The 12,891-nt window shown below is 52.6% G+C and overlaps 1 protein-coding gene, 1 long non-coding RNA gene and 3 other non-coding genes across 5 annotated transcripts in view; 4 read left to right on the top strand and 1 right to left on the bottom strand.

The window, feature by feature from the left end:
* The first annotated feature begins 1,684 nt into the window (after nucleotides 1-1,684).
* On the top strand, nucleotides 1,685-3,111 carry LOC130515311 (uncharacterized). Its single transcript, XR_008947178.1, has 4 exons — nucleotides 1,685-1,896; nucleotides 2,309-2,364; nucleotides 2,565-2,610; nucleotides 2,888-3,111. It is a non-coding gene; the product is annotated as an uncharacterized LOC130515311 (long non-coding RNA).
* LOC130515612 (small nucleolar RNA SNORD88) lies at nucleotides 2,150-2,241 on the top strand. The gene has a single exon (XR_008947227.1). It is a non-coding gene; the product is annotated as a small nucleolar RNA SNORD88 (small nucleolar RNA).
* Nucleotides 2,410-2,501, top strand: LOC130515614 (small nucleolar RNA SNORD88). The gene has a single exon (XR_008947229.1). It is a non-coding gene; the product is annotated as a small nucleolar RNA SNORD88 (small nucleolar RNA).
* On the top strand, nucleotides 2,680-2,771 carry LOC130515613 (small nucleolar RNA SNORD88). The gene has a single exon (XR_008947228.1). It is a non-coding gene; the product is annotated as a small nucleolar RNA SNORD88 (small nucleolar RNA).
* Nucleotides 3,112-3,397: 286 nt separating the features above from the next.
* Nucleotides 3,398-12,891, bottom strand: part of shank1 (SH3 and multiple ankyrin repeat domains 1) — a 41,689-nt gene continuing 32,195 nt past the window's right edge. The window contains 8 exon segments of the mRNA XM_057015442.1: nucleotides 3,398-6,021; nucleotides 6,109-6,664; nucleotides 6,667-6,995; nucleotides 7,124-10,568; nucleotides 11,144-11,267; nucleotides 11,643-11,758; nucleotides 11,944-12,000; nucleotides 12,081-12,107. Coding sequence (XP_056871422.1) covers nucleotides 5,934-6,021; nucleotides 6,109-6,664; nucleotides 6,667-6,995; nucleotides 7,124-10,568; nucleotides 11,144-11,267; nucleotides 11,643-11,758; nucleotides 11,944-12,000; nucleotides 12,081-12,107 — 4,742 coding nt within the window. The 3' untranslated portion in view covers nucleotides 3,398-5,933.

The following is a 12,891-nucleotide window of genomic DNA, read 5'->3' as shown; positions in this document are numbered from 1 at the left end:
GTGTGTGTGTTGTGTGTGTGTGTGTGTGTGTGTGTGTGTGTGTGGTGAGAGAGAGAGAGAGAGAGAGAGAGAGAGAGAGAGAGAGAGAGAGAGAGAGAGAGAGAGAGAGAGAGAGAGAGAGAGAGAGAGAGAGAGAGAGAGATCCTTTGAAGTCACAGACCCCAGAGAAGGATTCTTCTTGTTCTTCCTTCTCCCTGTCAGAACATGTCACGTAAAACTGTCCCATGTTACGCCGACTACACGCACGAAAACACTAATCTTGTGATCACAACACTATCATCAGGTCTCGAGGGCTGGCTGAAGGATCCCATGATAACATCACGAGATCCTGCGAATACTTTAATAACAACAGTCAGGATTGACAGTCAGCGATAATAGTGATAAAAGTTGGAAATTCAGACGAGTTTCCTGGAAAACTCACATAAATTAAAGGTTGTAGTTTAACCCTGCTGAGTTACAAACATCGCAATAATATGTCTCGTTGTTGTTGTTGTTGTTAGTCAACATCACGCAGCGAAACCTTCTTTGAAAGCGCGACATTAGTGACACCTTGTGGTTGAACATGTCATTGCAGCGGTCGAAGACCGGAAGAGCTCAAAATCTGAATAAACTTTTTCATCGTGGACGTTTTTGTTATTGATAAAAAACGACGAGATCACGTTGGAGCACGATGAAAGAAGGAGAAATTAGTGAAAATGCAAATAATCTAACGAAAACCCACAGTTAGAGTTCAGGTTTTGCTCAGGCATTTATCCAGTTTACTCAATCATCTGATAAAACAAATTAATCTGCAGTTAATTTTTAAATTTCAAAATTAGACTGAAGGAAAATATTGCAAATTGAATTCTAGCAGCTCGCTAGTGGTAACAACGACTTATTTACCGGAAGTAACCTAAATATTACAAACATGAGTTGTAGTTCCTCACTGGAGGCCAGATAATGAGCCAAATTTACATAGAATTTGCGGATGAACTCCAGAATATGAAGACAAAATATAGAAGTAGAAAAAATGTCTTCTATTGCCTCTCATTTTTAATTATTTTTCTTATTTTTAAGTTACGAGCGTTCATTTTGCATTGATGCTTGTTGTAGTTACAGTGTATTGAGAAACGTGGACATTGTCTCCCTCTTGTGGTAAAATGTGAGAATTGCATCACTGTACAATAAATATCACGTGATCATACCACTGTTTCCGGTGTGCCTTTCAAAATAAGACATCTCGTCATTATCCAACAGAAGGCAGAATTATTACGACTGAAAGTAAAAAATCTTATTTTACTAGCGCTACGTATTAGTTGGTCTAAAATTCCCTTTCACCTGGTGGACACAATAAGTCACAGAAACGATCATTACGAGCACGTTCTGCGTTACTTTATTTTACGTCTTAACGCCTTCTGTTCTATCCAACTGTGGTAACACATTATGGCCACCTGGGGGCAGCAATGGCACGTTTACAACTTCTCAAAGGTGACAGCAAAGGCATTTTCTGCCACACCATGATATGGATTAAAAATATGTTTTCAAAAAGCACTTTAGGTTACGGTCAATCCTACATAATTAATGTAGATTGACTCCATATTTGACTGTCAGAGGCGAACATACGTCAACCTGATATAGTAAATGCATTCGTTCCCACCCCCGTCCGCCAGGGGGCGGCACTAAACTCTCGGGTCGGTAAAAACATTCCCAGACATTAAAGCACGAAGCAGCAAAACCGGCGTCATTGCAGTCGACGCAGCATGGAGAGAAGTTGGCGCCCCAACTTTTGCGAAATCCCCCTCGCAATCGTACATCGCGGTCCGGGGGATGTAGGTTAACTTTAAAGACAACTTATGAGACCTAAATGCATAAGAAGCGTTTGCAACGCAAATGCGAGACGGCGACGTACATAATCCGGTAAGAACTCCACTTGGTTATCGCCAGAACCAGCAATCATCAGTTATGATACGCTGGCTTTAGTAAAGCCTTATGCGTTTAACGATAAAACTCTTATTTAATCGTTGCTTCATCTAAGGTGAAGACTGTTCGTCAGCACGTGGGCCTTCCTCCACGTGGTCATTAGCATAGCAGCTAGCTGTGAAATGCGCCTACCTGCGTTATGGACCTGCCGTGACACATCTGTTAATGTCTGTTGGGGCTGGTTAGCTCCGCTCTCCCGTGATGACGTGCACTGGGCTCTGAATCTGTTTGAGGATAAACGTGCATGTCTGGCCCTGACAAGCCAGAGGTTCTGAGGAGAAGATGAACTGGGTTTTTAGGGGGAGTAAGTGTGTTTTCCCTCACGTTAATTGTGGTTTTGTCTCTTCAGGCTGCTGTGGACCATTGAAACCAGACCCTCGCGTGGCTCTTTTAGGGACCTGAAAGGTGAGCCTCACCCAGCCGGTGGTCAAAGGTGCATCCACCATCCTTGCTCTCCCGTGATGACGTGCACTGGGCTCTGAGACTGCGTGGAGACAGACGTGCATGTCTGGCCCTGACAAGCCAGCGTTTCTGAGGAGATGCGCCGATGGTCAAACGTTTGATGGCGCCGGCGCCGCTGTAACTCGAGCCTTTTGTCTCTGTAGGTCACTCCTCGGTGGAACCCGGCGGCCCCTGCTCCCGCCGCTGAAGGTGTGTAAAAGTCTTCACACGCTACCGTGGCAACGTTGCATTGGCGCGCTCAAACTCACCGCTGGCTCTGCTCTCCCGTGATGACGTGCACTGGGCTCTGAGACTGCGTGGAGACAGACGTGCATCTCTGGCCCTGACAAGCCGGAGCTTCTGAGGAGAGAAGAAGCTGATTTTGACTGAAAATGCGTGTGAATCGACATCAGCGGGATCGTGTCGTGATTTTGGCTGCTACAACTCCTCACTCTGTTCAGGCTGATGTTGCTGATGCTTGTTGCAGGATCCCGAGGCTGGTGAGGGGAGAACATGACCTCCGGCTCACCTGGAGGACCTAAAGGATCTACTGCTGATCTGGTGCCAGTCCCACAGCAGGTCCCCGAGGCCAGAACAGGGGCGGCTCAGTCTGGAGTTCCACACTCAACTCTGGCTTCATTCACTCGTTAAACTCATAAACACTCGGCTGTATTTTGTTATGAAGACAAATAAAGATTTTCTATACTTGAATCTGTCTATTTACTGCTAAAATCCACCAGAGTACAGGTGTAAAGGAGAAAACTACTGGTTACGAACTGTTCAGCCGCAGGTTAAGTTCAGAATGACGTCATTTAGTGGCGTTTTCCCTCGGATCAGGTTAAAAACATCCTCAAACCAGTTATAAACCACCCAAAACCTGTTAAAAACCCTCTTAAACCAGCTGTTACCTGCTGGTTAAGTCTGGTCATTTAAATACACGATTTATAAATGTTTACCCGGGGGGGGGGGGGGAAATGATGCACAAGGAGGTCTTAAACACTTGACTTTTGTTTCTTTATCTTTATTATAATTCTAACAATTTATCTTAAAACATTTGAAATTCATATATATTCATATGAATGTGTATATGCATATCACATATACATAAATATTCTGCGTTGCCTTTCATCAACTCGTATTCTCTCTCTTAAAGATCTCTGAAACGGAAAAAAGAAGAACCTTCTATAGAGTCGGACCGATTCCTCAAACGGATCAAAAAGGATTCCCTGGAATCAGGCCGGACCGTCTCTATTTACACTCCGGGAACTTTAGAGCCCATCACAACCGAGCGGGTCGAGGCTGCGGGTGAACTGCAGCCGCGTTCCCAAACGCCTCAGAGGGGTGGGGGGGGGGGGGGGGGGGCGTGGTTGCATAATATGCTGGTAAACGACGAGCGGCGACGGTACCGACGCATCAGCGGCTGCAGGGAGCGCTTTGTACACAGGCGGCGCGGGTGGCGAGCAGAAGCAGGCTGGAGAACGGGTCCAACTGTATAGAAAGAGCAGGTAAATAAGTACAGGAGCCTTTTCTTGATAAACATTTGGAAGACAGAGATTCTTTAGAACTTTGAGACTTTTTAACATCTTAAACGATAATTAGGTGACCATTATTTTCATCGTCCTTATTGCTATTCCCCTTCATTTGACCTTGACCACCAAACGGACGCACCGCTCCTCGGTGAGCTTTGATCATTCACACGTGCCCCCCCCCCAGAACAAAGACCATTAATGTGTGTTGGAGGACGGGAGCAGCAGGAGGTGACGCGTTGTTGAAGGTAGGTCATGAGAGCCCTTATATTTTCATCCCAGCAACGCGAGGAAAAGCAGGACTGAAGTGGGAATCCGACAAAGGCAAAGATCAAAGGAAGCGAATGCATCACGGGGAAAAGATCAAAGAGAAGCGACACATGTTGGGCCCTTTTCAAGCCTAAAATAAGCTTCCTTATTCTGAATCCAGGACAGAAATATCCTGCAAAATTCACAACTCTCTCAGATATTTGGAATTTCGCAAAGAAAAATTCATTTCAGGAAAATGTTGAAATATTCTCCGAAACGACCGTCTTATGGCCTAAAAATGTAGGTGGTCTTCATTGCGTCACCGCGTGCCTGTAATCCGGGGCGGGGCCGTTTCATCCCAGCTGGAGCCACATCTGCTGCAGGACCCTGCAGATGTGGCGCCGGGTTTCTCCAGGGTAGAACGTGCTTCTCATCACGGGAGTCCAGGACAGCGTGCACAAAATCACGTGCGCGTCTCACCTCCCAAAATGCGTCCGCGTAAACAAACAGCTGCGTTTGGGGCGGAGCCGGCAGGTCGGCGAGCGCGGGGCCGCCGCCCCTGTAATAACAGCAAGGACGATGATCGTAATGACAACTAGCAACAATAAATCTCTTCCTACCAACGTCCGGATTCCAGTGTTCCCAGTTAAAGTTTAAAAACTGTAAGAATAATCGTAGTATTAAAACTCCATAGAAGTGTTTTCTCTCGGATCGCTTCGCTGCCTTCTGGATGTGGTGGTGGTGGTGGTGGTGGTGGGGGGGGGGGTATTGGGGAGGAAAGAGATAGAAATTGGCAGTTTTTGCTCTTCCCCCCCCTCTCGGGCCAGCCCCCCTCCCTCAGGAGGTCTGAACACTTGGAAGAGTTTCTCTGGGGGAGTTTCTCCTCCTCACCTGGACCTCATCCTGCCCACTCATCATATATCTTACATCCAAACAAACAGGGTGCATCTATATACTCTATAAGGTGTCTCAGAAACTCTTAACACAATCACCATTAAGTGCTTGTGTGTGTGTGTGTGTGTGTGTTTGTGTGTGTCTACATGTTGGTGTGTGCATGCAGGCATGTATAATATTATTTTTGGGTGGCTTTGAATGTGTGAAATTGGGTTTTTTTTGTCTTTTTTTGTTGGTCTGGGCACTTGTTTTTGCTACAAATTGTGGAATACAGTGACCAGTCTGTATATACGTCCTTACAAGAGGATGAACTATCGGATAAAGACATAAAATCCTGCTCACGGGCCGGAGCCTCGCCAGGGGTGAGGTAAGAACAAGACACGGGCCAGACGCGGACAGGACGCAGGACCCGTCCTACCTGCACCCGTCACCATGACGATCAGATCAGCAGCCTCTCAGGCTGGGAGGGGTCTCGTTGCACTAGAAAACGGATCAAATGAGAAAGGAGGCCCGAGGCCCGCTGCCCCGGGGGCGGCGTCTGGGCGACGCCACGTGTCCGCTGTCACCACAGTGTCTCCATATGTGTGTTTCTGGTGCGGCTGTGTGATGGTGCACGTGTGTGACGCAGCCCGCCGCGGCCAGGAAGCGCCCGCCGGTGCGTTTGTGGGTAGGCAGCCCTTTGTGTTTCCCATCCTTGTGTCTCCGCCCGACTTTGGGCCCCGGCCCAGCGTGAAATCTGTCCTCCGATCATTTGTTGTGTGAATCCACCGTGGATAGCAGCAGTTGTCTTCCCTCATCAGTGACTCCCACTCCCCCCCCCCCCCCCATCCTTTAATCTTGCCCTCTCCTTCTGGGTTTGCAGCCTCAGCTCCGACTGCCGTCGTCCATCCGTCTCTCAGTCTGTCCTTCCCGGGGTGAGAGCACAGAGATAGGAAAAGGGCTGCTGGACAGCCTGAGGACAGAGGACAGAGGACAGAAGGACAGAGGACATAAGAATCGAGACGTCTCCAGTTCGTTTTTAGGCAGCATCCTCGTCTACCTGTCGATGACGCTCCGCAGGGCCCGTTCGATGTTCATGCGATGGCCCACGCGCGTCACGCCCAGATCCAGGTAGTCGTCCTTGGTGAGGGAGGGCAGGTGCGTGCCGTCGATCTCGTTGTCCAGGAAACGCTCCCTGTGCTCGCCCAGGTTCAGGTAGCCCAGCCAATCTGCAACGTCGTACTTGGTCCAGTATGGCAGCGGCTTGGAGGCGAAAGGCTTCGTGGGGGAAGGAGGCGGCAGATGAGGGTAACTTAAACAAGGGGGCGGGGGCAGCGGGTGAAGGGGGGGAGAGGAGGTACCGGACAGGAAGTGTGTCGGAGAGAGCGAACGGGAAACTACTAAGGTGGAATTTGGAGGTGGAGGCGCACCAGACGGCGCGAACAGGGGAGGCGACGGGGAGAAGTAAGGGTCTCCGAGAGGGTTCCCCGGCGAGGGCGGGGTGATGGAACCTCTGAGGTCATACAGGGCGCTGTACAGCGGCGTGGTGGGGAGGAGCGGAAGGGACGACGGCCGCGGGGGACCCAGTTTGGGCCTCTCTGGTGAGATGAGCGGGCTGGCGCTCGCCGGCGCTGCAGCGCGTGTGCATCTGTTTTACGGGACTCTCGACTGGGAATGAACTGGAATTCTAGAGCTTTGGTCCGGAAGACGGGTCTGTGTTTGGGGGAGGTGGGGTACGGGGAGTACGTGGTGGGGGACAGAGGGGAACGTGAGCGCGTGGTCGGCGCCGGAGCTGTAGGCTGAGGAGACGGAGACCTTCCCCAGCTCGGGTACTGGGAGGCAGGGGTGGGGGACGGAGACAACGTGGGTTGGGATAAGGAGATGGGAGAGGGCGACAAGGATCGAGCCGAGGGGGGGCTCAGCGCTGACGCCGAGTCTTCTGAAAACCTGAGGGCGGAGGGGGACAGAGCGTCAATCAAATTCTACTTTTCTATTAGGCAGAACACGCGGGCAGGGATGGAAGTGGCCATAAACGTCAACAACAACAACGTGCATCACAACAACAACGAGGGTACCTGTGTCTGCTCAGGGGTCTCTGGCTCCAGCTCTCTTTGCTCCTCTGCTGCAGCTTGTTGCTCAGCTCATTTATGATACTGGGCTTCATACTGGACGGAGAATGGTAAATCTTCTTTCCCTCCAACCCCGTCCCAGGCTGCCCCCCGTCATTAGACATCTGCCCCTCGCCCCAGAGAGGTTTCATCTCCGGAGTACGCGGTCGGTCAAAGTACGGCGACATGGGCCGACCCAGATTTTGCATGTCTCTGCCGCCATAACTGTCTTGGCCGCTTCGGTCCTCGGCCACTCCTTCTTCGGCCTCCTCTTCTTCCTGCTCTTCCCGTTGTCTGTTGGAGTGGAAGGAAGCCGGCGCCGTGCTCGTCTGTCTCTGGAGGTCGCCGGTGCGACCCCCGTCCCTGAACCTGTTGGCTTTCGGGTAAGTGGAGGCGACCGCTGTGGCATTCTGCATCTCAAAAGTCTGTCCATCGAAGTAGCTCATGTACGACTCCAGAAAGTCCCCTCCCCTCTCGGACTCTCCCGTCCCACCTCCTCCCCCCAGCCGCCCTCGGTCCAGCCTGTCTCCCCGAACACCGGCCCCGCTCAGAGCCAGGATGCTGTCCAGGTGGTGGTCGCTGCTGCTGCGGCTGTCCAGCTCTTCGATCCCCGAATCCACCACCGTCTCCTGGGATTCGCCCTTTTTGGCGGCGGGTGGACGGTGGTGCTCGCCTGTCCTGCGAGCGCCCATGATGGAGGTGGAAGATGCATGTGTGGCGTGTGTTCGCTCCTGATAGAGCTGAGTGGAGGTGCTTGTTGTGGCGGCAGCAGTGGCGGTCGTAGCAGCACAGCTAGCGGTCGTGGCGTGTGAGGCGGCGCTCCGCAGGGGAGCCGAGGCGGCAGCAGTGGAAGAGGGCACTGGTGGACCACGGTAGGCTGGTGGAAGAGCAACAGTGTGTAGAGGAGGTGTGGGGGAAGAGCGTCCAGAAGGGTGGGAGCTGTTGTAAAGGTGGTGAGGGTGCGACATGGAAAAGGGCCGATGATATGTTCCAGGAGGCGGCGGTGGAGAGACGGACGGGGGAGGCGGAGCAGCCGCTATCGTGTTAGGCTGCAAAGTAGAGGGCGAGGGAGGGGGCGGGGGGTTGGGCGATGTCTGAGAGGGCGAGTGAACCGACTGAGTTAGATTTGCTACCTCGCTGTCATAGGATGTAAGGCTGGAGGCGGTGGAGTCCCCCGCCTGTGGGGAGGGCAGCGACGTATGAGCGGGAAACCCACTGGCAAACGGTTCTTTTTGGGGAGGTGGCGGAGGCGGCGGCGGCGGCGGCGGCACCTGATGTTGGTGAGAGGCGAGACTATTGGCCAGAATCCTCTGCTGCGAGTACCCCGATATTCTTCCCAGCCCCTTGTCAAAACTGTTAGCAAACTCTAAAGGAGGAGGAAGGGGGTCGGCGTAGACAAACTCGTCGTCTGCGTCGACCGAGGGCGCGGGGGGAGGAAGAACCATCAGGCCGGTCCCGGTATTAGCCGTCTGCTGGGTGCTCGTAGCTGGAGGAGAAGGGGGGGTGAGGGACAGAATGTAGGCCTCGGATTGACTTTCCATTCTAAGAAATGAGGGTCTCTGAGGCGGTTGAGTTTGGGCTCCCCGCTGGGACAGGCTGTCACTGGCCGTCTGCTCCACTCTGCTCATGTAACCCTCCTTGTCCCGTTCTCTGGACAGCTCCCGCTCTCTTTCCCTGGACCTCTCTCGCTCCCTCTCCTTGTAGGTCGCCTGATACGGCTGGGACTGGTAATGGTGCGTGTGGACCGTCTTGTCTTCGGAGAAGCGAACCCTCAACCCCTCGCGCGCGGCACCTCCTTCCCGCTCTCTTTCCCCTCCACCACTTTCCTCACTCCACACGTTCCCGAGTCCTCGGAGGATTCTGGGCGAGGGCGGGCGGCCGACGGTAGGCGTGGTGGCAGCTAGAGACGACGATGTGACCAGGTAGGAGGAGATGGACGACTGAGCTGCAGACACCGACACAGGCTGAGAGGTGGAAGCCGAGGAGGGAAACGCCGCGCTCGACATCTGGCGGCTGAAGTGGTGCTCTGCTCCCCTCCTTAGCCTGCCGTCGTCCCTTAGAGCACGCTCTCTGGCAGCCAGGGCCAGCCCGAGGGGCGACGTTGGGTCGAGAGCCTTTCCTGTCAGAGGGTGAATAAAGGTGGTGGAAGAAGAGGGAACCGGCTGCCTGCCTGCTGCTGTGTACAGGTCAGTAGGCACCGATTTAGGCTGGTAATCCAGAGCAGGGGAGGAGTACTCGGGTAGTCCAAAGGCTGGAGGCATACTGCGGGTATGATGGATAAAAGTCTCCCCGGAGAACATGCCCTCGTCGATGGACTTGGACGGACGGAGCCGTGTTGAATTATCGGCCTGCGCGCTAATCTGCTGCTGCAGCACCTGCGTCCTGGATCCTCCTCCGATCCCGTCACTGAGGCTCACGTCCTCCTCGGCAGACATGAACAAGGAGGCGCTCTTTCGACGGGCTTCGTGAAACCTTTCCCTATCCCTTCGAGCCGCACCAACAATGGCTGCCCCAAACTGGCTGGTGTAGTCCAGGTTATCCTGCGTTCGAATGGAAGGTAAGGATGGAGGCGGCGGTGCTGGGATGGAAGGTGGCGCGGGGGGTTGCGCAGCAGGAGTGGACGGAGGGCTGTGCGGCGTTTTGGTTTCGTCAGCATCCCCAGTTGTTGGAACATCTGCCTCTACGCTGCTGCCCTGGCTGCTCCGTCCACTGCTGCTGGTGGAAGGGGCCTTAACAATAATGGTGGGTATGGGTATGGAACTCTTTTCCACCGAGCCTTTGTCGCCCAGTGTACCCTGACCCACGCGTAGGTCCTCTACCTTGGATTGCTTCACCAACGGACCTTTGCCTCTCCGCGCGCCTCCTTTTGGTCCGCCTGCTCCGGCTGCACGTTCCGTTCTCTGGGGCTGGCTCTGGGCCGTCTGTTGCTGCTGGGGCATTACAGTGGCAATACTAGACGCGGGGACACCGGTGCTGTAGCCTCTCCTTAGCGCTGCTGCCTTTGCCCCTCCGCTGGTGCCCACAGGCTCCCCGGCATAGGCAACCTTCCGCGAAGCAGTCCTACTCTGAGCAGCATGGGAGGCTGCGTGGGCATAAGAGGTGGTGTGGTCCACCCCTCCACCACTGGGAGTAGTTCCGGAACCACCAATCCTCTCCCTGCCCCCGTGGGTAAAGTGCATCGGCTGGGAGTAGGGTTGGTAATGCGCAGAGGTGGAAGTAGATTGGGACACGGAGACGGAGGACTGTTGAGGTGACTTGCTTCTCCAGCCGAGTGGGGGCGCAGACGAGAACGGCGGATCAGGCGGAGCCGTGGTGGGAGGAGGGGGGATGTCATCTGGGCCGGGCACCGACAGACTGCGAGCAAACTTCACGGCCGGAGGATGCAGGAACTGCTTCTCCTCCTCAGGTACCCCTGTAGCGCGACATTCACAAGTCACAAAAATACAAATGAGAGATGTTTTACCGGAGTCATGAGACGTTTGAATGTTTTTAGGGGGGAAACGAGCCAGATTAGGGGAACCGTTAGATAAAGGAAACCTTTATCTGAGAGTGTCTGTCTAAACCTGCCAGCCATCCACCCGCCAAAAGGTCTGTCCTCAATTCCGCGTCAGTTAAAGGTTCCGGTGGTGCTTTTACCACAAACAAATAGCACCTCATTAGCATTTGTTTCGCTGGTCATCAGAGAGCACATTAAAATTCAATAGGGAATTCTGGGAGCTACAGATACAAACAATAATCCTTCAGATTACCGGGCGTAACAAACACTTGTGAGAATACATATTAAGTATCTTATTTTTATCCTCACACATTAACTAGCAGAAGAGCTTGTGACATAAACAGTACAGGGAGAGAGTGTCCACAGATTGGTCACACACAAGACAGTGTTGGCCACAGACAAACAGGTCAGCACAGTGGACGCCTCGACCGCTCCGGAGGACAGACAGACAGGCGCAGGGACGGGCAGACAGGATAAACAGACAGCCTCACCGATGGATTTCTGCCGCTGCATACCGTGCGGTGGACCGTGACCAGAGGTGTACTGGCCACGGTCATAGCTGACGCCCAGCCCTGAAGGCATCACCCCCATCCCAGCCTGATCCCCGAAGCTCGGCTGAAAGGGAGAAAAGACCATGAGCGACAGGACAGACGGGCGCAGCCTCGTTTGCATGGACTCAAATTCTCGTGTATCAATAAGCTTCCTGCAGATTTACAGTCAAATAATCACTGAAAGAGAACCACTCCGACTCCAGCGACTGTGCTTCATGCTGCACAAGCCTTCAATCAAGTGTGTGAAGGCAAATATTTGACCTTTTTTTACCTTCCTGGCATGAGAAAGGGGAAATGAGGTGGGGTTTCAAAAGCGTACCCTGTTCAAAATGAGTATTTCTGAGTGTGTCTGCAGCGCGACAAGCTTTAATATCGTTTAAAAGTATATTACACACCTCAGACACAGAAAAAAAAGAAGCAACACGCCTCAGAAACACACCTCATTGCCGTAGAAGCTTCGCCCCCTGTCTCTTTTTGGCCCCTGTCCCCGTGTCCCCGGCGCCTCATTAGTGCTGATTGTCTGTTGAGCTGCTGCAAGAATTTCATCTAGTTTATCTGAGAGGAAAAAAAGAGGCAGAAAGAGACAGGAGAGAAGGAGACAGACAGCAATGAGACAGAAAAAATGAGGCTTCAACAATACAGAGAAAAGGGCGCGTGGAAAGGGACACACTGGATGGAGGTGGGTGAGGAAGAGGGGAGGAGGTTGGGGATACATCACTGACAAACATGAGCGCTCTTACTCAAAGCCATCTGATAGACTGTCCTCTTCTTCTCTGTAACTTGGGCGGATTCGAATTCTACGGGAGAAATTAAACCTGGAATGAAGCGACTGAAGAGTGGTTCTAGGACCCAAACCCAGGAGTGTGTTGGAGCGTACCTGATTTTTTTTTCCAAGGGGTAGCAGCTGGAAGGAGGACAAAAGGAGACTTAAGTTTTGGCAGGAGAGGAGGTGCATAGCAAAGTTGCAGTGAATACTAATCATGTTCCCCCGAGTCTGACATACTGATGGAACACGTCGGGCTTTTTGACTTTGGTTCTCACACCCGTGTTCGGTAACTACGATACTACATGTCGTTTCTTTCTGTCAGACTCTGGAAAACACAGAAAGAGGGAATTAGTCTGACTCCCACCTCTCTCCACTGTTCGTTAGGATCCAGCCAGCATGAGGTCAGGACGAGGAAGGAGAAAGGAAAAAAAAAAAAAAAGCAAAGAGTTAGCGGTGAAACCAACGAACGGTGAAGAAACGAGTCGACGGGGCAGCAAAGAGGAGGAATAAACGACAACCCTTCGGTGTGCACATCCACTGGTGAGTGAGCTTGTGTGTGTGTGACTGTGATGAATGGAGCCACTGTTGTTTCATGTAATCAGACACAAATTAGACGTTAACATTCAAGCGTTAAAGCAAGCACGACAGCACTCTGAAGAGTCACACAGGCACGAAGCCTCGGTTTTAAACACCGAGGCTTCCCAACACTGAGGCTCGGGTGGTCGGGGAAACAAGAATTGCCCTTTTAACGTCCTCGCCCATCTTGAAGCGCCACTTCTGGGTGAGCGCTGTGGGACGGCCTCAGATATGTTAAAAACCAAATGAATTCCGTTACATCAGAATGAGCATACGGCAGCGCCCGACGGGGCGTCGTGGTGTTTACACCCTTCACCTTTATTAAAGGGGAGCCAACATCGGAAAC

This window comes from Takifugu flavidus, chromosome 18 (genome assembly GCF_003711565.1).
Source record: "Takifugu flavidus isolate HTHZ2018 chromosome 18, ASM371156v2, whole genome shotgun sequence".
NCBI classification, from domain to species: Eukaryota; Metazoa; Chordata; class Actinopteri; order Tetraodontiformes; family Tetraodontidae; genus Takifugu; species Takifugu flavidus.
Note: the sequence above shows the minus strand (reverse complement) of the source record. Positions and strands in the feature narration are given on the sequence as shown.